We start from the raw sequence: 21,728 nt of genomic DNA, 5'->3' as shown, positions 1-21,728 counted from the left end.
ATTATTTCTTACCAAATCATAAGCATGGAAATATATACAGCGTACAAAGTATATTTTAATTTGTAAAAGGAAGTGTCTCTCATTTATTTGGAATAAAATTTGAAATTTTTAAAGTTTGAATATGTTAAATTTGTTAGATAATTAGGAAAAACTGGAGTTTTAAAAATACCACCTGCTCATGCGTTCACTTTGCAAAACTATGAAACCACATGAAAAGTTCGGCTCATGCGTTCATTTTGAAAAATCGCTTAAACGATATTATACTCCAAAAATACGGAATAGAAATAGAACAGGCTTTTGGTGGATGAGGATATGTTAATAAAGAACCTTTAGAGCGATACAAATGTTTAGAAGTTTGCTTGGATGTCAAGTTATTGGCTATCAAAGAGCGATTTTACCAATTTTGTGACTTTTCTTGTGCAGTTGTCGATAATGATCTAATAAGTTAACAAAGATTTGGCGAGTTTGAGATGCCTGTCGGATAAAGTAATCATACGAGATCAGAATAGGCTATAAAGTTTTGTGAAATATGCATTTTTAAAGAAATTGAAGACAATTTTCTTACCACAGTATCAGTTTTCCACCTGTAAAATTGATCTCTTCATGAGTTCTCCGCCTGGGAAACATAGTGAACGATTGGACTCGGTGGTAATGTAACCGTATTCAATCCTAGTAGTCCTCGTATATCCGTAGCGATTCTTGATGCACAAAAATTTGCTACGGAAAAATCATCGTACTAGCGTATCCCTTCTAGACGTTTGCGGCTTATAATGAGGAACGAGGACAGTTTATATAAGGGGACAATCTCAAAATTATCTAAAATTTTATAATAAGCGCGGTTCCTAAGTAACGGATAACACCAACGATATTTTGTGTTTGTATTGCGTGACATTGCCATTGTACTAATCAATAGCCCTGACCACCATATAGGTATTTTTTCTCGGAAGACTATTTTATGTATCTTTTAATCACCGTGGGAACGTTACAGTATCGCGTTTTTCGGTTACAGTGATGGAGGATTATTTATGGGAAGAGAGGTAGGTGATTTTTATTCCGGTCCATACTACAAGTAGTTTAGTTTCTAAAAGATGTTTTTGTGCTTTCCTTACAAGGAACAGAATCCGGTATCTAGTCATATATTTCTTCAGACCCTTCACCGCAGATTTATCTCTATATTGTCTCATAAATGTGCAGATTTGACGGTTTAAAAAAATTAATCGAGAGACCAACGTATTTTTCTCCCATTCCGACATTATTGAAGCATGCCTAGATAAAGTAAATCTACAAAACTATAGTCCTTTAATTGTGTTTAGAAACGTTTATAAAAGTAAATGACCAGTTGAACCTATTTTCCTGTTGGTAAAATGCGTTTGAAAAAATAAACAGTGTTACAGTATAGAGCGAGGTTAATTCTGCAGGGTTACAGCATAGACCTAGCGACTTTGATCCAATATTGTTACAGTTTATACCCAGATTTCGGTTACAGTTTAGATACTTAATTGATTTTAAACAAAGTTCGTGTATCCATTACTTTTATGAAGTAACTCATACCTTTCTATTTAATACATTATTGAAAGGTTGCATTACTTTTTTTCTTCCGCAGAAAAGTTATAGTTTGCTATTTTCCTTACTTTAAGTTTCAGACTGACACTTTTTGCAGAATAAGTAATGTCCTAAGTAAAGACTGTTTTCACGACGACAACAGTAACTTGTATCAAATTGTAATGAGAGAAGAAAGCTTGCAGTTACCACTACCGTCCATGAACAGGTTTAATCAAACTGATCCTGCAACATTTTCATGGTTTCCGTGTTGGACTTCTTTTAAGGATTCTTTTTTCTCTATTTTATTACTAACAGGCATTATTATAATGTGTAATGAAATAAATCAGTTTGATTTATTTCATTACACATTATAATAATGCCTGTTAGTAATAAAATAGAAAAAAAAGAATCCTTAAAAGAAGTCCAACACGGAAACCATGAAAATGTTGCAGGCTCAGTTTTATTAAACCTGTTCATGGACGGTAGTGGTAACTGCAAGCTACCGTCCACACCTCCTAACACCGGCTTCAGCAGAATTCACATTAAACATGAACTGGTACACTTTAGATTTTTTAACATCTGTGGATGTGTTCATATGGAGATAATGAAGCCTGCATACCACAGATAAGCTGTCAAAAGACACAATTAACAAGCAGGCAATACCCTAAAGGTGATTAAACAGTATTTAAATGAGCAATACTGGAGTTTCCATAATGTATTTTGTAAGTATTTAAAAAGGGTTTGTTACGTTTGGCTTTCCTGGATTTTAAGTTTCAACGACACTGAGGTAATGTGAAAACATTCCTGCTTTAGTGTAAAGAAAGACCCCAGATACCCTTTGTGAAACATTTCAGACACGAGCGGGCACCTGACTAGAACCACCGACCTTCCGTAAATTAGCTTGATAGATTCCTCACATACAGAGAATCCAGTCATGATGGGATTTCAACTACAGCAGTAAATGAAAGATGATTTGAAGTCGACGGCCTTATCCCTACCCTGCCACTATTATGTACCTCCATCAGGCTCACTAGAAAAGATATTGTAATTGTCTGACCTTAATACTCTATAACTTTCAATATTATTTTCTTTTTCAGAAACATGTTTAAACTTCTATACAGGATGTCTGAAATAAAAAAAAACGACTTTTAATTTAATGATGACAAAATAATCGTAACTTCAACAAAAACGCCATGATCATGATTTGATTTGAATGCTTTTGGTTCGAGATGAGTAGGGTCTTTAAACATTGCCTTTTTTCAAAATCTATATTTTGGGTTTTCGTATCCCCGATTGCAACCGAAACCATTTGAACAACTTAATTGGTAGAACAGGGCTGGGAATCAAAACTGGGTCGTATCTAACAAAATGTAAACAAACGCCGCCATCTTGGAACGAAAAATGTATGTTTTTGTTAATAACTCTTTTTGTGGGAAATGACTGAAAACCAGATATATGTATTAACACGCTACACTTTTTTCCGCTTCGTTCGGTATATGTTGCTTGCACAGCTATTTTGTAAAACAAAAGTTATAGCGAACTTGCAACTCGAAGCGGAGCAAAATTTTTATGAAATTGTGTGGATACGACGCAGTTCATATTGCTTAATCTACCGTTTCTCCTACAACTCAATTATATACTCGTTTTCAGAGATCACCATAAACTTCAAAACATAATTTTGCATCATTTACTAAATTTTCATTAAAAAGAGATGTTTATTTTCTTAGAAAATAATGATTTTTGCGAAATGATACGACGCAGTTGAAAATAAAATATGATACGACGCAGTTGTATTTTCATTGCAGGCTGCATATTGGTTTTAAACTATTTAAATTATGTGCTAGGTATGCTAATAACGTCCAACAACATTTCTTGTTTACAACTTAAGTCAAAAGCAGAGGTCACTCATTGGTTCCATAAAAATGGATTCTATTAAGGCTGCATTTTTCGGTCGCATTTAAGTACCTATCATATTAAGCATCTACAAATTCCGAAAAACTGTATCAAATGCAATATACACTGTGCAATAAACACGTGATCGCACAACCATATCACAACGTGTTCCAGTGTTGCCTTAGCATGCTTCTAAAATTGTTCCCGTGAGTTCAAAATGGGAGTGATTACTATTTTTGATTCAAAATTCAATATTCCAGTGTAACCTCTCCTGAACCCTGTACTAGTATTAATCAGGAATGACCCTTTTTTTTAAAAAAAAGAGAGAATGAATTACAAATTTAGAAAATGTCTCTTGCTATCGGAAGAGAGCTATGCGCAAATTGCATGCCTACCTTTTTTACTTGTAATTAGCAATAATTTCCGTCAATTCCGTTCTTACATATGTCTTTTACGTGCCGATTTTATTGTATTCATTTTCTTAATAATCGGTGAGAACAGATGAGCTTTATTATTTGAAACTGAACATTAAATTTTTAAAATTATATTATAAATGGTTAAGCTACAATATATTTTTGCAAGGTTTTAGGTTATGCGTTCCGTTTAGTCATTTTATGTTCAGTGCCGCGGAACTTTAGCTCTGATGTTGTCGTATCGCATTTCTTTATCGCCGATGAGGAAAGGTCTACGGAATGTATTTTCTATATTTGCACTTAAGTATCATTCTTCTCCATTAAAAAAAAACTTTAAATTTTCAAAATCGACTCACATATGATACAACTACAGATTATTTTGTTAAGAAGGTGTCCGTTCTGTTAAGGTATTTTACGCTGTGCACCGATAAATTTGATACAGATATAGGCAGACATGATCTTTCAACAGTATTGAAGAGGTTTTCACAATATTGAACAGAAAATTAATGTCAGATTATCGCATCGAATTTTCAACAGACTAGAGACATGAAATCTTTACATACCTTCATACTAAAGTGTGATTTTTATTTGATAATGAATAGCCTGAAAACTTAAACAAAGGTTTTCAGAAAATGACTTCACAGAGGATTACCCCCTGTTTACATTGAAAATTTCTCTGCTAGTCATACCGAAATGAGAAATTTAAATGTTATTCTCTTTATAATTAATTCAAATATTTATAATCATAACTTCACGCCCGAAGTTAATAAAAAAGCTGCTTATTTGTACAGCTGACGTTAACAAATTTTGTTGAAAAAAAATAAAACAAATCAGACAGGTGTGTCCGACCGTGGCCGAGCTGTTTATGTTTTCTGAATTCAAATCACTTGAACTGAACTGCTATGAATTCGAAAACCACCAGGGACTTTTTATTCTTTCGTGTGGAAAACCTATCAAGCTAGTTTAAAAATGTCGATGGTTCTCTGCAGGTGCAACATTTTGCCTGAAATAATGCACAAAGGCGGACCTGAGGTCCTCGCCCCTAGTAAAGCTAATGTGTAGAGTGAAAGTTTGAAAACAAATCACAAAAAAAGCAGTCATTACCCAGAATATGCAGAACCATAGTAAACTTAGAGCGTAGCTAGCCAACATGATTTCAATTTGATAGATTTCTATATTTTTTGCGAAAAAAATAGGGATAATATTGAACATACAGGAAAATGTAAGAAATTATTTCAGATATTATGATCAATTAGGTAACATGTTTAACTGAAAAGTAGCTTCCGCAATGTAATCTTTCAAAGTAAATGTTATATTGGACATGACACAATGTATTCTAAATAATCAAAAGCAACAGAACATTGCTATACACCGCAAATGATCTGGGGGATTTTTTCTAGCACAAGTGATTATTCCATAAAATAGACATATTTTGCCAAAATTATCCCTGTTGAAAAGACTGCCAAAATACAACTGCGTCGTATCATATTTTATTTTCAACTACGTCGTATCATTTCGTAAAAATCATTATTTTCTAAGAAAATAAACATCTCTTTTAAATGAAATTTTAGTAAATGATGCAAAATTATATTTCGAAGTTTATGGTGAACTCTAAAACAAATATATAATTGATTTGAAGGAAAAACGATGGATAAATCAATATGAACTGCGTCTTATCCACACATTTTCATAAAAAATTCTGCCCCGCTTCGAGTTGCAAGTTCGCTATAACTTTTGTTTTACAAAATAGTTGTGCAAGCAACATATACCGAACGAAGCGGAAAATAGTGTAGCGTGTTAATAAATATATATGGTTTTCTGTCATTTCCAACAAAAAAGTTATAAACAAAAACATACGTTTTTCGTTCCAAGATGGCGGCTTTTGTTTACATTTTGTAGGATACGACGCAGTTTTGATTCCCAGCCCTGTAGAAAGTCATGTAAATTTCATCACATTTAGTTAAGTAGTTACTAAGCGGATGAGATTGCACACACATGTGTACGACAGACGGACGAATAACCATCGGGCCAATAAGCTCACAGAGATTTAAAATCTTTGTAGCATTCATACATTTTACCTAGTATATATAGGAAATATCGAAGTCTAAACTGTAACCGAAATCTGGGTATAAACTGTAACAAAATCGGATAAAAATCGCTAGGTCTATGCTGTATCCCTGCTCAAATCACCTCACTCTATACTGTAACATTGTTTATTTTTTCAAACGCATTTAACGAACAGGAAAATAGTTTCAACTGGTCATTACTTTTATAAACGTTTCCTAACATAAAGGACTAACGTTTTGCAGATTTACTTTTTCTAGGCATGCATAAATAATGTCGAAATTGGAGAAAAATGCGTTGGTCTCTCGATTCAAATTTTCAAACTGTCAAATCTGCATATTTATGAGACAATATAGAGATAAATCTGCGGTGCAGTGTCTGAAGAAATATATGACTAGATATCGGATTCTGTTCCTTACAAGCAAAGCACAAAAACATCTTTTAGAAACTAAACTACTTGTAGTATGGACCGGAATAAAAATCACCTACCTGTCCTCCCAACAAATAATCCCCGATCTTTAAAATTCTATACTGTAACCGGAAAACGCGATACTGTAACAGGTTCCCTAAGGTGTTAATGTAACATAAAAACATGGAAGTAAAGCCCTGATCCCGTCTTTCTCTTTCACTGTCGATACACTTACATCTTATTCCAGTCGGATTCTTAGTCGGATAAGACGTAGTCAAACAAGATCTAAATGATAGTGTTCTGGAGGCCGTTTTATCAACGCGCTACGACACGTCGTAGGCTACTTTTTGTCGCAGACATGTCGCAGACATGTCGCAGACCGGTAAAGCCTCTATCACATCAGCCGCACGAAATTTGGTTCGTACGATTTGTTGAGAAATCTGTGCCGTAGAAACGTCGCAGGCAATTTCGCAGTATATCTAGAGAGATTCGTAGATCGTAAGGCAGGCGTACGCTGTTCGTACGGCGGCCGCATTGTTCTCACGATATTTATATGCTTGAAAGTTGTACAAATACCAACAACATTTCGTACGGTCGTCGCAATCTGACCGTGCAACATACGTGCGATTGCTAAGACAGTCGTAAGGCAATCGTACGACATTGAAAAAAATCGCATGGGCACAGCACGCCCAACAAGAATTCGCAAGGCTGCCGCACGGCTGCCGTACGATGTATGCACGAATTTGAAAGTGAGGATTGAATGCAACACCATCATTAAAGTGCTCCGTATTGTTTCAATCAAACCAGGACGGTCATTCAACCACAAATGTTGCATTTGAGTATTCTAAGACGGAGACTTCGTACCCAATAGTTCTGGCATTGCTTATTAAAGCGCAACATGGCCGGAGAACACTCTGCGTAAAACCCCGGCCCGTGTTCAGTAAGAAAAGAACAGGATCAGGATTAAATAATATTTTCATTGTTTTATGAAACTAAAATTGATGATACTTTGCTAGAATTAAAACTTGAACAAATACATAAACTTACGGAGAGAGTTTCTAAAAAAGCTTTTCAAGCTTCCTACTCAATCCCATGAATCCGTACAAGTTATTATTGTAAATGTAATGATTATAAATAAAATATTGTTTAAACTTAATACATAAACTCATGATCATGTTGAAGTTTTCTAACACAATTAGTTTTATTTTTCACATATCACATAGATGAAATACAAAATATTACATAAAGGCAATCAACTAAAATGACATTCGGTACTGCCTCGGCTATTATCTATAATAACCTCGGAAACAATACGGATTGAAAGTAGTTCTACCACGTGGTTTCAGATGTAAACAGAAACAGATATAATGTAAAACGAATGTATATATTTGACATCTCATGTCTGTTCCGGTACTCTTATGCTTGAAAATATGTCTGACAACAATTTGTAATTTAAATATGCCCACTGATGTTCAATTTTAAACAAAATGTCAACAGGTTGGTTTTTGTACTTTCGGATTCTTCAACTTTATAACTTAATAAATATATAAATAATGTATTGTTTGCTTTTGTACCTATGAATTCACTTATTTTAGGTCGACTTTTACTACATATATTGGAAATAAACTTGTCAACAACTCCCAGCATTAAATTACTATTTGTTTACATGTTTAGTTTCTTAGCGTAGGTTAGACCGAAATACCGCATCCGTTCTGTGTATTCGAGGTCCTTATCCGAAGACTGACGGAAAGGGCCGAGTAGTTGCAATTGCTATAATGAAATACAAGAAAAGCATTGATGCAAAGCATCAAAGGGCGTCCAAGCAAGAAATGCAGCAAGTGAAGATGAACTAGTACACATATGATGACAAGATATTCTTATAAACTACCAGAAATGTATATCACTTATGAATAACCGGACGAAAGACATTGTTCATTATGAACTTTGATTGGCATGCTAGAGATTAGAATATTACTTGTTATTTCTTTATGATCGTGGTTATTAATAGCAACGGATATACATGTATGCAATCATTTATAATCCATATGTGTAACGCATGATAAACACGTACCACACCTTTGTAATTGTCCCTTATCATGTTATCGCTATTAGCGAAGAACCCCTCTTAAGGTATCTGTTCACACTTTAAGTTAGTAATAATATGACACTGGTTATATTACCATGTTGATCATGTTGAGCATAATTGTTTATTATACAATAATTGTAATATCTATTAATTTTAATAAAAAAAAAAAATACAAATTTTATGAATATTGTTTTCTTTTCTTTTTTGTGTTTTATGTGCTATTTTAATACTGAGTTTTTACTACTTTTTTTTATTAAAATTGTAAAATAAATTTTAAGAATTCAATTGTCATATTGACCGACGATTATAAGTCAAAGCTTAACTGGAAAAAGTCAGTAAATTATGGTTTATCTTTTAATATATAATATTGTTTATTTTTAAACCATGTACATGTACATTTGTATTTTTCTTTATCATTTTTTAAATTATCAATCAATTGAATAATTCATAAAATCTAATTTGTAACTTTGAATAATTCCTCGGCATCTTTACTAAACACGGATAACAAATTAAATAAAATGTTTCAAAGTTGATAATGTCATTTTAATACCATAAAAATGTACCTTTTTCTCAATTATTGTACATATCACATGTTTTTATCTCATATAGATAAAATGAAACATGCTATTGTTGTTTTTTTTTCTAATTGTAACGATATCAAACATCTACTCCAAAACCGAGAGAGACCGGACAATAAACGTGTGGTACTATTCGCCGGTCACTAGTAAATCCCGGTCAAAATAGACCGGGAGAGACCGGTAATTACCGATAGATATATCTATAAATAGATTTTTGGAATATTTAGGTCATCAACTGATCTTTCTAGGATACATGTACAACAATAACATACCATGATAACCCACTGTGTACTACAAAATGATAAATAAAAAACCCCGAAGAGCGCGATTTATTGACGGAAAAGGTTATTTCATTTGAAAATGTTTGCATTGCGAAATTCTCCAGTTCGCTATTCATTGTAACATATCGCGACCTTTCATTCTTAATTAATAATCAAGCACCCTCATACCGATCGGAATGATCGGCTTTTCTTATGACCGACTAAAAGGCTCGAGAAGTTGCTGTCGCCCTTTCTCATTCCATAAGGGCGCCGCGCTTCGGCGCGGACGCCAATTAATCAGTTCTTTTCGCTCCTTTAATTCCTTTCCGTCGAAGCCAACCGCATTTTCTCGGCCCTTTCATGATTATGAATACTAGAGGAGGTGTTCCGAAATACCATTGTGGTCACGTGGTGTTTTACGTGCTTTGTGAGCGTCTACATAATTATGGTAAATAAATGAAAAAGTTGTTTTTCTAAAGGACTTGATCTATTTTGTTTGATTTACGCATTTAATTGTTGAAACTTTATAAAATATACACGATCATTTATGTATTTAGAAAACAAAAACAATTAGATCTCAACTTCTAACGGCCACGGGCACGGGAGCTCTAGCGCTTGATCACGTGCTAGATTAGCACTTGTAGAGTCTCTTTAGTGTTTACGTTCTTGTTTATATGTAGCCTAATTAATTGAACTGTTTGACCCATTTTACAGACTTTTTTTCTTACTGTCAAACCACAGGCACGAGTATCGGACCTGGGAAGAAAAAATATGACCATATTGATAAAAAAAAAACACCTGTGTTCATCTTAAAATTGTCAAAAACCAAAAAAAATTTGTAAATTATGACCCCCCTTAAAAATATACTATAAGTTAAGAGAAGGCCGGAAACTCCAGATTCGAGCCTACAAGCAGGTATGTATACGTACCTGCTACAAGCAAGGGATTCATTTTCCGGGCCGTTGTGAAAACAATTGGCCAGACAATTAAAAAAAACTTTTATCACTATTTCACGTTTGTATTAAGCTTCCAAATGAGACCGACCCCAAGTCTCTAGCCCTTCCCGTTCATGAAATATCTATCAGGAAACGAGCGAATTCTTGCTAAAAATCCTTTGTAGACAAAATTGCGGCACAACGATTCGGTACGTCAGGCCCGTCATCACGATTTTGTGATTTGTGCGGCCAATTTGATTGGTTTTAGGTAGAATCTAGGGGGGGTACGGGGCATGCTCCCCCGGAAAATTTTTTATTCTAGGATGCTCTCAGGGGCGTTTTCCAGTATATTTGGCACAGTTTACAACCTGCCCTTGTACAAGTTATAGTAGTATGTCAACAATTTTTTACAGATTTAAGTGTGTCGTAAATTTTAAGGGTGAAAGGCATTTTTATTGTGCTTGTGGTAATTTAGTCCAAATTGCTAATCAGCGATGCGTGTTGTTTTTTTTTTACTCATTTTTGGCCAAAATATTGGTCCGGCCAAGACCGGACCGGCCCGACCATCGACGAAGGCCTTGTACGTAAACATAGCCTAATACATATTTGTCAGAGTACGGGTCAAAATTACTTGAATTTACTAAATAATATTACTAAATACATTAAGTTGGACCACCCACTCACAACCGTCAGTATCATCTGATACACGCAATATTCGAATTTCAAACCTTTCCACGGTCTTTCAATCGCTTTCTACACCATTAGGCATCCTTGTGTGAAACGTTGCGGTTTCGTTGCTATTTGCCAATCAGAAGACTCGTTACAAAATATCAAACAGCTGATTGACAATGGCGTAGAAAGGAATGCTAAATGGTGCTACACTAGTTTTTTCATGCTTCAGTTTAAGTTACTAAATGTTACATTGATCAATTTTAAATATTAAAACTGTCTTTACTTGGAAACTCAAAATTTATTTTTTCAACTGACGGGAACATTTAGAAATGATGATTGTTTCAGACATATGCATTGTGGCTAACATGATAATGTTGTTCAGTTTTACATAAAAATCTACAGATTTGAAATATTTTGCACAAAAAACTTTGTTATTTATGTGTATGACTAAAATATGTAAATTTTGACCATCATGAAAATATGCCATTACTGTGAAATATTTAAGAAATAATATATCCCAAACTGTAATTTTATTGCTCAATAACATCACTGTTTGGAGTTCGGATGCGGGGAATTATATAATGATGCGCATCCGAAGGACAAAGAGTGATTTTATCAAGCAATAAAATCACACATTGGATATATTATTTCGGTTCTAACACGACATCAACAAATAAATGCTGCCGTACCTGAATTGCGCCTGATTTGTTTTTGTACTTATTTGTTAGCGCGTCACATTTTTATTGGTTACGTCACAAGTCATGTGTATACTACGTCACATGTCTAAATATAGAACGTCAAACAGTGATTTTATAGCAAAATAACACACACTTTTGGTTCTTCTATGTTCAATAGGGAAAAATGTAGAATAAATAATAATTAGTGGTGAGTTGATGCGAAATTTGTGATGTTGATTGCAGTAGGATAGTCTGTATATAGGATCTTAGCAGGGGTTTGGGGACTTGGTCCCACCCTACAAGTCCCACACTGTGTGATCTGAATGTGAGTCATGGCCTTAGGGATAATAATATCCAGCAAATGACTGTTGGTGTTACCAGTTTTATATAAAACACTAACACTTTAATATCCTGGTAAAAAAAAAATACTGACTGTTTCTGCGACAGAGGTATAAATATCTGAAGTTTTGTATAAATAGTTCTTTGATGAAAAGAAAAAAAAATATAAGATAAAAAATAAAATATCAAATTTTTTTTGTGGAGATTTGGGAACAATTAAAAGAATAACAGTTCAAGAAAGAGCTGCATTATTCAACGTCAAATTTTCTTTCTCTTATGTTTTAGGACAGGTTTTCAAATGGACAACTAGTTTGGGGACATATTTTAAAGTCTTCATGGTGGCCTGCTTTAGTGTTTCCAGGACCTATGGCTGGAAAAAGCCATGCCAAACCAGGAGCAGTTTGGGTTATATGGTTACAGGACCTTAAGATTTCAGAGGTAAACAAATTTTTTTTGTCGGTACTTTTGATTTAATTGCATTCCTATAATGGTGGATATTAAATGAGTGTAAGATTTAAAATTGTATTTATTGAAGAAGCTGAATAAAATCAAATTATGCAAGCCGCTGGCAAGCATAATATTGTTTTATTCAACGAATCCAATAAGTTTAGTGTTGAATCAACACAAATATAATATTTTATTTATCACAAATCCAAAATAAGAAATGTTTGCAGTTAAGCCCATTGAATATAAATATTGCCCTTGTATGTTTATAAATACCCTTGAAATAATTTATCATTGTTCATTGTTTCTTGAAAATATTTTTTTATTATTTCAGATGAAATTCAACAAGTTGGAGAACTTTGCCAGTAATTTTACGAAACATAGAAAAGGAAAATATTCCTCGGCTCTTGAACAAGCTGTAGTTGAAGCACTTGAGGTACTTGATTTATAACCCTAAATCTGTTGAATATGACATAAAGGGTCTAGCTTTATAGCTTCTACAGTTTTTATGCCCCCACAGAGTGGGAGCATATAGCGTTGCACTTGTCCGTCCGAGTGTCCGTCCGTCCGTCAGTCCGTCCGTACGTCCCGAAATCTTGTGAACGCAACTCCTCTTAAACCGGATGGCAGATTTTGCTTAAACTAACAGGGATGAACAACCTTAATGTGTAGATGGTAGTAAAGGAAGGAATTTTTGCTGCGACCAAATTTAACAGAATTATGGCCCTTTGTTGATTTTTTCACTAGATACTATGAAGAAATTTTGTGAACGCAACTCCTCTTAAACCGCATGGCAGATTTTGCTTAAACTTACAGGGATGAACAACCTTAATGTGTAGATGGTAGTAAAGGAAGGAATTTTTGCTGCGACCAAATTTAACAGAATTATGGCCCTTTGTTGATTTTTTCACTATATACTATGTAGAAATTTTGTGAACGCAACTCCTCTTAAACCGCATGGCAGATTTTGCTTAAACTTACAGGGATGAACAACCTTAATGTGTAGATGGTAGTAAAGGAAGGAATTTTTGCTGGGACCAAATTTAACAGAATTATGGCCCTTTGTTGATTTTTTCACTATATACTATGTAGAAATTTTGTGAACGCAACTCCTCTTAAACCGCATGGCAGATTTTGCTTAAATTTACAGGGATGAACAACCTTAAGGTGAAGATGGTAGTAAAGGAAGGAATTTTCGCTGCGACCAAATTTTACAGAATTATGGCCCTTTGTTGATTTTTTCACTATATACTATATAGAAATTTTGTGAATGCAAATCCTCTTAAACCGGATGGCAGATTTTGCTTAAACTTCCAAGGATGAACAACCTTTATGTGTAGATGGCAGTAAGGGAAGGAATTTTTGCTGCAACCAAATTTAACAGAATTATGGCCCTTTGTTGTTTTTTTCATTATATACTATGTAGAAATTTTGTGAACGCAACTCCTCTTAAACCGGATGGCAGATTTTGCTTAAACTTCCAGGGATTAACAACCTTAATGTGTAGATGGTAGTAAAGGTTGGAATTTTTGCTGCGACCAAATTTAACAGAATTATGGCCCTTTGTTGATTTTTAGTTTTCAACTTGTGGCACATGTAGTCCAAAAAATATTTGACCTAGAGTCATAAGATTGACAGAACAGTGGTGTGTGGGGGCATCCGTGTCCTATGGACACATTTCTAGTTTTTTGTAAAGAAAAAAGCCACCCGGTTTGCTTAATAGGTAGAGCATTGACAGTGAATCAGGCGACCTGGGTTTAATCATCACTTTCATTTTTTGTTTCATCATTTTCATTGTGATTGACCATAAAATCCTTTCTGCAGTCATTTGCACTGTATCTCTGCTCTGGCATGTACTGAAGTTATTAGCTCCTTGCAAAAGTTAAGACAACTAGTACTGGTAAACTGCTTGGCAACCTGCCCAGGTAGATACTGTGGTTGAACTGTCAGCTCTGGTTAATTCACTGCAGCTTACTGCCGTAATTTAGAGGTTAAACTACCAACACCACAACAACATTTTTGTATAAGAGCATTGTTAAATTTCTAGAGGTGCCAGGATGCAAAGATGCACAGGTCAACCTGTTTCTCTGTACTGGCAAGCAAAGGCTGATAGTTTTCATGTTCAGCAGAGGGTTAAAGATGAACTTTTATATTTGTCTGATGTTCAATATGCATTAGATGCTGGGCATGGCATGTATTGTTGTGCATGTAGTTACCTGAAAACACAACTAATACATCTAAAGTACATATAATTATTATGTGAATGTGATAATGTTAGCAACATAGAATTAATATACATGTTGTACATTTGGCTGTTTAAACTGAAATGTCTGTTCAAGCATCTCCATATTTTGCTGTTTATTAACTGAAATGACTTTTCAAGCGCCCTCCAAACTTTACTATAATAATAGTTTTCTGACATATACTTGTTTCAGGGACGATGAGAGTGTAAAGTTTGCCTTTGTATTTGAGTTGTATTAAATCAGATATCCGGAAGTGTTAATGGTAGCAAATGATTTTTGTATTTTCTGATCGCAGATCAGTAAATACATAGGTAACATCCACGGTCTAACACAAAATTTCCTAACAGACCTAACAACGCAAAGTATTTCTCACTCAAAACTGCTTAAAAACCAGCAATTTAAAAGAAAGAACAATTTTGTGTGACAAGTGTCCAACAAATTACTACACATTCAAACTTTAAAAGTAGCGTTGGCTTATAGAATTGTCAATAAATGCACACTCACAAATTACGCGGATGAATATGATTTAAATCAATGAAAATGCTATTTTTAGCGATGTCGATTACCGAATACTACACAAATAAATCTTGACTGCCGAGTAGTTGAATATATAGTTTCTACATGTTGGATTGTTTGGGCGAGAAGATTTTTGCTAAATTATTTACTTCAATTTTAAACAACAGGTTTACCCTGAACAAAATACCTCGAAATTACCCTAACCCGAAATGCAATGGACATTCTAAATTTAGAATGACTTGATTTTATTCAGCCTGTGCTGCTTTAAAAACCCGAAATGCAATGGAAATTCTAAATTAGAATGACTTGATTTTATTCAGCCTCTGTTTTTAGCTCACCTGTCACAAAGTGACAGGGTGAGCTTTTGTGATCGCTTTTCGTCCGTCGTCGGTCCGTCCGTCGTCATCGTAAACTTTTACTTTAAATGACATCACCTCATAAACCACTAAGCCAATTTCATCCAAACTTCACAGGAATGCTCCTTTGGTGGTCACCTTTAAAAATGTTCAAAGAATTTAATTTCATGCAGAACTCTGGTTGCCATGGCAACCGAATGAAAAAACTTTAAATATCTTCTGTTAAAAAACCCTAAGAGCTAGAGCTTAGATATTTGGCATGAAACATCTTCTAGTGAGTGTCTACCAAGTTTGTTCAAATAAAAGCCCTGGGGTCAAAATTGGCCCCGCCCCAGGGGGTTATTGATTTTCCCTATATGCATATATTAAAAACTTAAAAAATCTTCTTTTAAAGAACCCAAAGAGCTAGAGCTTAGATATTTAGCATGAAACATCTTCTAATGAGTGTCTACCAAGTTTGTTCAAATAAAAGCCCTGGGGTCAAAATTGGTCCCACCCCAGGGGGTCATTGATTTTCCCTACGTGCATATAAGAAAAACTTAAAAAATCTTCTTTTAAAGAACTCAAAGAGCTAGAGCTAAGATATTTTGCATGAAACATGTTGTAATGGGTGTCTACCAAGTTTGTTCAAATGAAAGCTCTGGGGCCCTGGGGTCAAAATTGGCCCCGCCCCGGGGGTCATTGATTTTCCTTATAAGTGTATAGCAAAAACTTAAAAAATCTTCTTTGAAAAAACCCAAATAGCTAGAGTTTAGATATTAAGCATGAAACATCTTCTAGTGAGTTTCTACAAAGTTTGTTCAAATAATAGCCCTGGGGTCAAAATTGGCCCCGCCCCAGGGGTGTCATTGTTTTTGACTATATGTGTATAGTAAAAACTTAAAACATCTTTTAAAAAACCCAATGAGCTAGAGCTTAGATGTTTAGGATGAAACATCTTCTTATGGGTGTCTACCAAGTTTGTTCAAATAAAGGCCCTTCGGTTAAAATTGGCCCTGCCGGGAGAGGGAGCAGCAGGGGCAGATCATTGTTTTTCATTATATGTGTGTCATAAAAACTTAACATCATGAAACATCTTCTAATGGGTGTCTTTCAAGTTTGTTCAAATAAAAGCCCTGGGGTTTAAACTGGCCCCGCTCCAGGGGCCTATATACAGGTGAGCGATCTCAGGGCCATCATGGCCCTCTTGTTATAACTTCTCCGTGGTGCAAGGGTAACGCGCTCGTTTAGTGTGTGAGAGGTCTGGAGTTCAAATCCCAGTTGAGACAACATTTTTTATAATTCTTTTTTTTTAGTGTTTTTGTTAAGGAAATAGCCACGATATGCAAGGATAAATACATAAAAATAAAAAAAAACATAAATGATTTTTTGATGCAACTCTAGTTATGCAAAATTCCGTATGTATCAAACTCTGGTGTCCTGCAAGATGAATTATAGTACATAACAAGAAAGGCATTGATGCAAAGCATCAAAGGGCGTCCAAGCAAGAAATGCAGCAGGTGAAGATGAACTAGTAGATATATGATTATAAACTTCCCAATGGTTAATTGGTTTTTACCAGAATTGTATATCACTTATGAATGAACGGACGAAAGACATTGTTCATTATTAACTTTGTTTGGCATACTAGAGATTAGAATATTACTTGTTTACTTCTTTATGATCGTGGTTATTAATAGCAACGGATATACATGTATGCAATCATTTATAATCCATATGTGTAATGCATGATCAACACCACACTTGTGTAGTTGTCCCTTATTATGTTATCGCTTTTAGCGAAGAACCCCTATTAAGGTATCTGTTCACACTTACTAACAATATGACACTGGTTACATTACCATGTTGATCATGTTGAGCATAATTGTTTATTATTCAATAATTGTAATATCTAATTTAATAAAAAAAATACAGATTTTATGAATATTGTTTTCTTTTCTTTTTTGTGTTTTATGTGCTATTTTAATAATGAGTTTTTACGTTTACTACTATTTTAAGAATTCAAATGTCATATTGACCGACGATTATAAGTAAAAACTTAACTGGAAAAAGTCAGTAAATTATGGTTAATCTTTCAATATATAATATTGTTTATTCTTAAACCATATACATGTACATTTGTATTTTTCTTTATCATTTTTTAAATTATCAATCAATTGAATAATTCCTAAAATCTAATTTGTAACTTTGAATAATTCCTCGGCATCTTTACTAAACACGAATAACAAATTAAATAAAATGTTTCAAAGTTGATAGTGTCATATTAATACCATAAAAATGTACCTTTTTCTAAATTATTGTACATATTTATTGTTTTTATCTCATATAGATAAAATAAAACATGCTATTGTTGTTGTTGGGTTTTTTTTTTCTTCGAATTGTATGTTTATGTATAATAATAATCAATAAATTTGAGAGTTGATCTGTGTTTATTAATTATTGTAACCAAACTAAGTGATGAAAAAAAACTTATATAAACTGTAAAATATTTGTTCTGTTCTGTAACGATATCAAACATCTACTCCAAAACCGGGAGAGACCGGACAATAAACGTGTGGTACTATTCGCCGGTCACTAGTAAATTCCGGTCAAAATAGACCAGGAGAGACATGGAATTACCGATAGGAGTACATCCCTCTATATATAGATTTTCGGAATATTTAGGTCATCAACTCATCATTCTATTCAGCTTTCGGATACATGTACCATAATAACCCACTGTGTACTACAAAATGATAAATAAAAATACCCCGAAGAGCGCGATTTATTGACGGAAAAGGTTATTTCATTTGAAAATGTTTGCATTGCGAAATTCTCTAGTTTGCTATTCATTGTATATATCGCGACATTTCATTATTAATTAATAATCAAGCACCCTCATACTGATCGGCTTTTATTATGTCCGACTAAAAGGCTCGAGAAGTTGCTGTCGCCCTTTCACAAAATCTGATTTCATTCCATAAGAAGCGCCGCGCTTTGGCGCGGACGCCAAAAATAAACTTATACAGGAAAACACATACAGATATACAGTACGATTTAGATTGCAAAGATCAGAAAATACCACAGAGCTTGCAGCCCTTTGATTATAATTATATATGTTTGATATTTATAGGTTTGTGCACATCGTGCAGGTTTATCAATAGACAACATCAAGCAATGGGGATTAGTTGAAGAAGGATTTATAGACCTTGTAAATTCTTCAGGAGATACCTTTGAACCTAAATCAGGTAAATGATTTAAGCTGAGTGCCCTCTTAGCATAATAACAAGAGAGATTTGTAATCCATGATTTGCTGCTTCAATTCTTTGGCAAAACTGACCCAATAATATGAATATTGAAAACCATTGCAATGCTTTTCACTCAAATCAAGCTAAGAATAACACAAAAATACTATTTTCAATTTATTGCTAGTACATTTTTTTAAAATCTTTTGTAATCTTTCTGTCTTAAGTGTCAAAGTTGGTCTGTGTAAGTAATATTTCATTTTTCTATGTTTTTAACCCTTTCCCCCATGAGCATATTGTGAAAAATGGCCATTTTCACTGAAAAGCCTCCTGTTACAAGTTCAAACTGCTATGAAACTATGAAAAATGCTTCAATACTAATCAAACTTGGCACAAATGTTGACTGGACCATTGCCTTTGTAACAACATGCTCAGTCTTAAATTTCCTGTTACCATGGCAACGAGGGGACATCTCAAAATTGCCAAAATCACTTTTTTGCCTCGATTTTTTCCATCAAAATTTATTTCAAAGTGCTGCAACTTCTCAAGGGATTGAGATAGAGTCAAAGGCTTTTCAGCGTTGGTTACACGTTACCTTATGATCGACCTGGGGTCATTTTAAGCCTCTCACAAGTCCAAAATTTTCTTGGCGATGAGGGGGACTCCGCCCCCCTTCAAACCCCCAAACAGAAGGGGGCACATCCCCCTTCTGGCAACCCCCTGATGTAATGTTTGGATGGGGGACGGCGCCGAAAAAATGGTCACTTTTTTTAACAACATTTCTCAAACAAAAGACAGTGTTTGGGGCCTGAGTAGGGCATTTTTTCACTGTTTGAGGCCTCAAAAAGGGGGGGGGGGGCAAAAAGCCGTCGAAACACGCTTATATAAGGGAAAAGGTTAAGGGTTTAGGGCCTCAATGAAGTTCCATTAACATTTACATGTAATATGCATCTGGTACATAGCAGAGGCTATCTATAGGGACAGCTTTCTGTCTTATTTAGTCAATTAAATTCATCAATTAGCTGATACAAGTCAGCTGCTGTTAAGTCATGGAAAGGTGTGCTGGGGGCGTCCGATTTTTGTCCGGAGCATATCTCCTACACCCATGAAGGAATTTTAATGAAATTTCATAGAAATGTTAATCACTATGAGAAGTTATCTGGCGCACATAAACTAGGCCTCTAGGTCAAAGGTCACACACAGAGGTCATTGAAAAACACTTGTCCGGAGCAAAACTTCTACATGCATAGAGGGATTTCAATATAACTTAGCACAAATGTTCACTATTGTGAGGCAAAGTGTCGCGTGCAAAATTTAGGTCCCTGAGGCTAAGGTCATGGTCACACATAGGGGTCAAAGTTCAGATAAAATATGAAAATGTGTATTGGGACCATTTAGTCATCATTTATTGAGGGATTGAAACATAAATGGTCATTATCATGACTACTGGTGTGAAACATGTAATTTAGGTTAATATATGCAAGGTCAAGGTCACTAAAGATGATTGTCAAGGTCACTAAAGATGATAAAATATAAAGATTTTGTCCAGAGAATAATTATCTCCTACACATATGGGGGATTCTAATGGAACTTCATACAAATGTTCACCACTATAAGAAGCCGTGTTGTGCGCATGAACCAGGCCTATAGGTCAAAGGTCAAGGTCACACTTAGAGGTCATAGAAAAACGCTTGTCCAGAGCAAAATTTCTACATGCATAGAGGGATTTCAATATAACTTGGCACAAATGTTCACTATTGTGAGGGGGAGTGTCGTGTGCCAAATTTAGGTCCCTGCGGCCAAGGTCAAGGTCACACATAGGGGTCAAAATTCAGATAAAAAAATCACTAGAGATGATAATATATCCAGATGTTTTCTGGATATTGCCCAGAAAATATCTCCTATATGCTTATCGTTAATGCCCACATCTCTGTCAAAAGCTTCTGTGACAGGGGTATATTGCAACAATGTTGCCCTTTTTTTTATTTTAGGATAGGGGAAACAGCCTTTATTCAGCTGTAAAATATAGGGGACTAAAATCACTGGCATTAGCAAGATTTAGATTGATTATTTGTTGATTCTCTTCTACCTGTATTGTAAACTGTATTTAAGAACTGGTTGGCATATTGTTGTCTCCCTTTATTGTCTAAGATAAGCTCTCCTGAACATAATCATGTGAGGTTCTGAGATGGCCTTGTATGTTTGGTGTTCCTGCTTTAAAAACCATATTTACATAAATTGCTTTGCTAATTGTGCAGGCCCATCAAAAGATGTGCATGTACAGGATGCTTTTTTTCTCTATAGCATTGGCCATTTAAGGGTGGCTTTCCCAAAAATAAATTCTTTAATTGATGATGCAGTTTTCCCCAAAAATTGAATTTGCATAATTTATTTTCTTCCAAATATACCGTATGATTCACCCCCCTCCCCCCCCCCATTAAGGGTAGTGTTGCTTCCCCAACCAATGTTAATACAGGTTCAGTTTCTGTGGTATTTTGCCCTTTATATGCATTTTTTCTGCAGATAATTGATTAAAATAAAAATCAATGATTACTTTTTAAAAAGGTTTTGAGTACCCAAATAAAGTAGTCTCTGCCCTGAAGGAAGCAAAAAATAGAAGTGACATAGTCAGACTTGAAGTAGAGAAGAAGAAAAAGTTGGAGATAGATAAACTAAAAAAGGGAGAGAAAGGACAGAAAGGTGAACAGGAGAAGAAAGAACAGCAAAAAGAAGAACAGATAGTGGTACTAAATGATACTGCTGCGGGAAGTCGGGAACATGAAAATGTGATGATAAATGGTTTGTTGCTAGTTTTGTTGTCATATCACAATGTGTAAATACCTTATACCTTCCAACAAATATTCATCACCTAATAAATGACCCCTTAAATTTTTATACAAAGAATATACATTTCTAACCTCATTCAATATAATTCTTTAGCATGTTTTTTTAAGTAATTTAAAAAAAAACGGCTTTTTACAGTCATGTAAAAGACATAATCCTGACTGAAATAATTCCAGTCCATGTTTTATAACCAGAATGTTAAGTTTAACTGATAATGACATATTTTTCGTTTT

At 34.6% G+C, this 21,728-nt stretch overlaps 1 protein-coding gene across 1 annotated transcript in view; it reads left to right on the top strand.

Moving 5' to 3' along the window:
- Positions 1-9,577: 9,577 nt before the first annotated feature.
- Positions 9,578-21,728, top strand: part of LOC132735136 (DNA (cytosine-5)-methyltransferase 3B-like) — a 43,640-nt gene continuing 31,489 nt past the window's right edge. The window contains exons 1-5 of the mRNA XM_060722040.1: positions 9,578-9,693; positions 12,154-12,306; positions 12,647-12,748; positions 18,540-18,654; positions 21,217-21,450. Of these exons, the coding sequence (XP_060578023.1) occupies positions 9,691-9,693; positions 12,154-12,306; positions 12,647-12,748; positions 18,540-18,654; positions 21,217-21,450 (607 nt within the window). The 5' untranslated portion in view covers positions 9,578-9,690. The remainder of the gene's footprint in view (positions 9,694-12,153; positions 12,307-12,646; positions 12,749-18,539; positions 18,655-21,216; positions 21,451-21,728) is intronic.

This window comes from Ruditapes philippinarum, unplaced genomic scaffold (assembly GCF_026571515.1).
Source record: "Ruditapes philippinarum isolate M1 unplaced genomic scaffold, ASM2657151v2 ctg4449_1_1_1_1, whole genome shotgun sequence".
Classification (NCBI taxonomy): domain Eukaryota; kingdom Metazoa; phylum Mollusca; class Bivalvia; order Venerida; family Veneridae; genus Ruditapes; species Ruditapes philippinarum.
The sequence above is the reverse complement of the archived record's forward strand: the minus strand, read 5'-3'. Positions and strand labels throughout refer to the sequence as shown.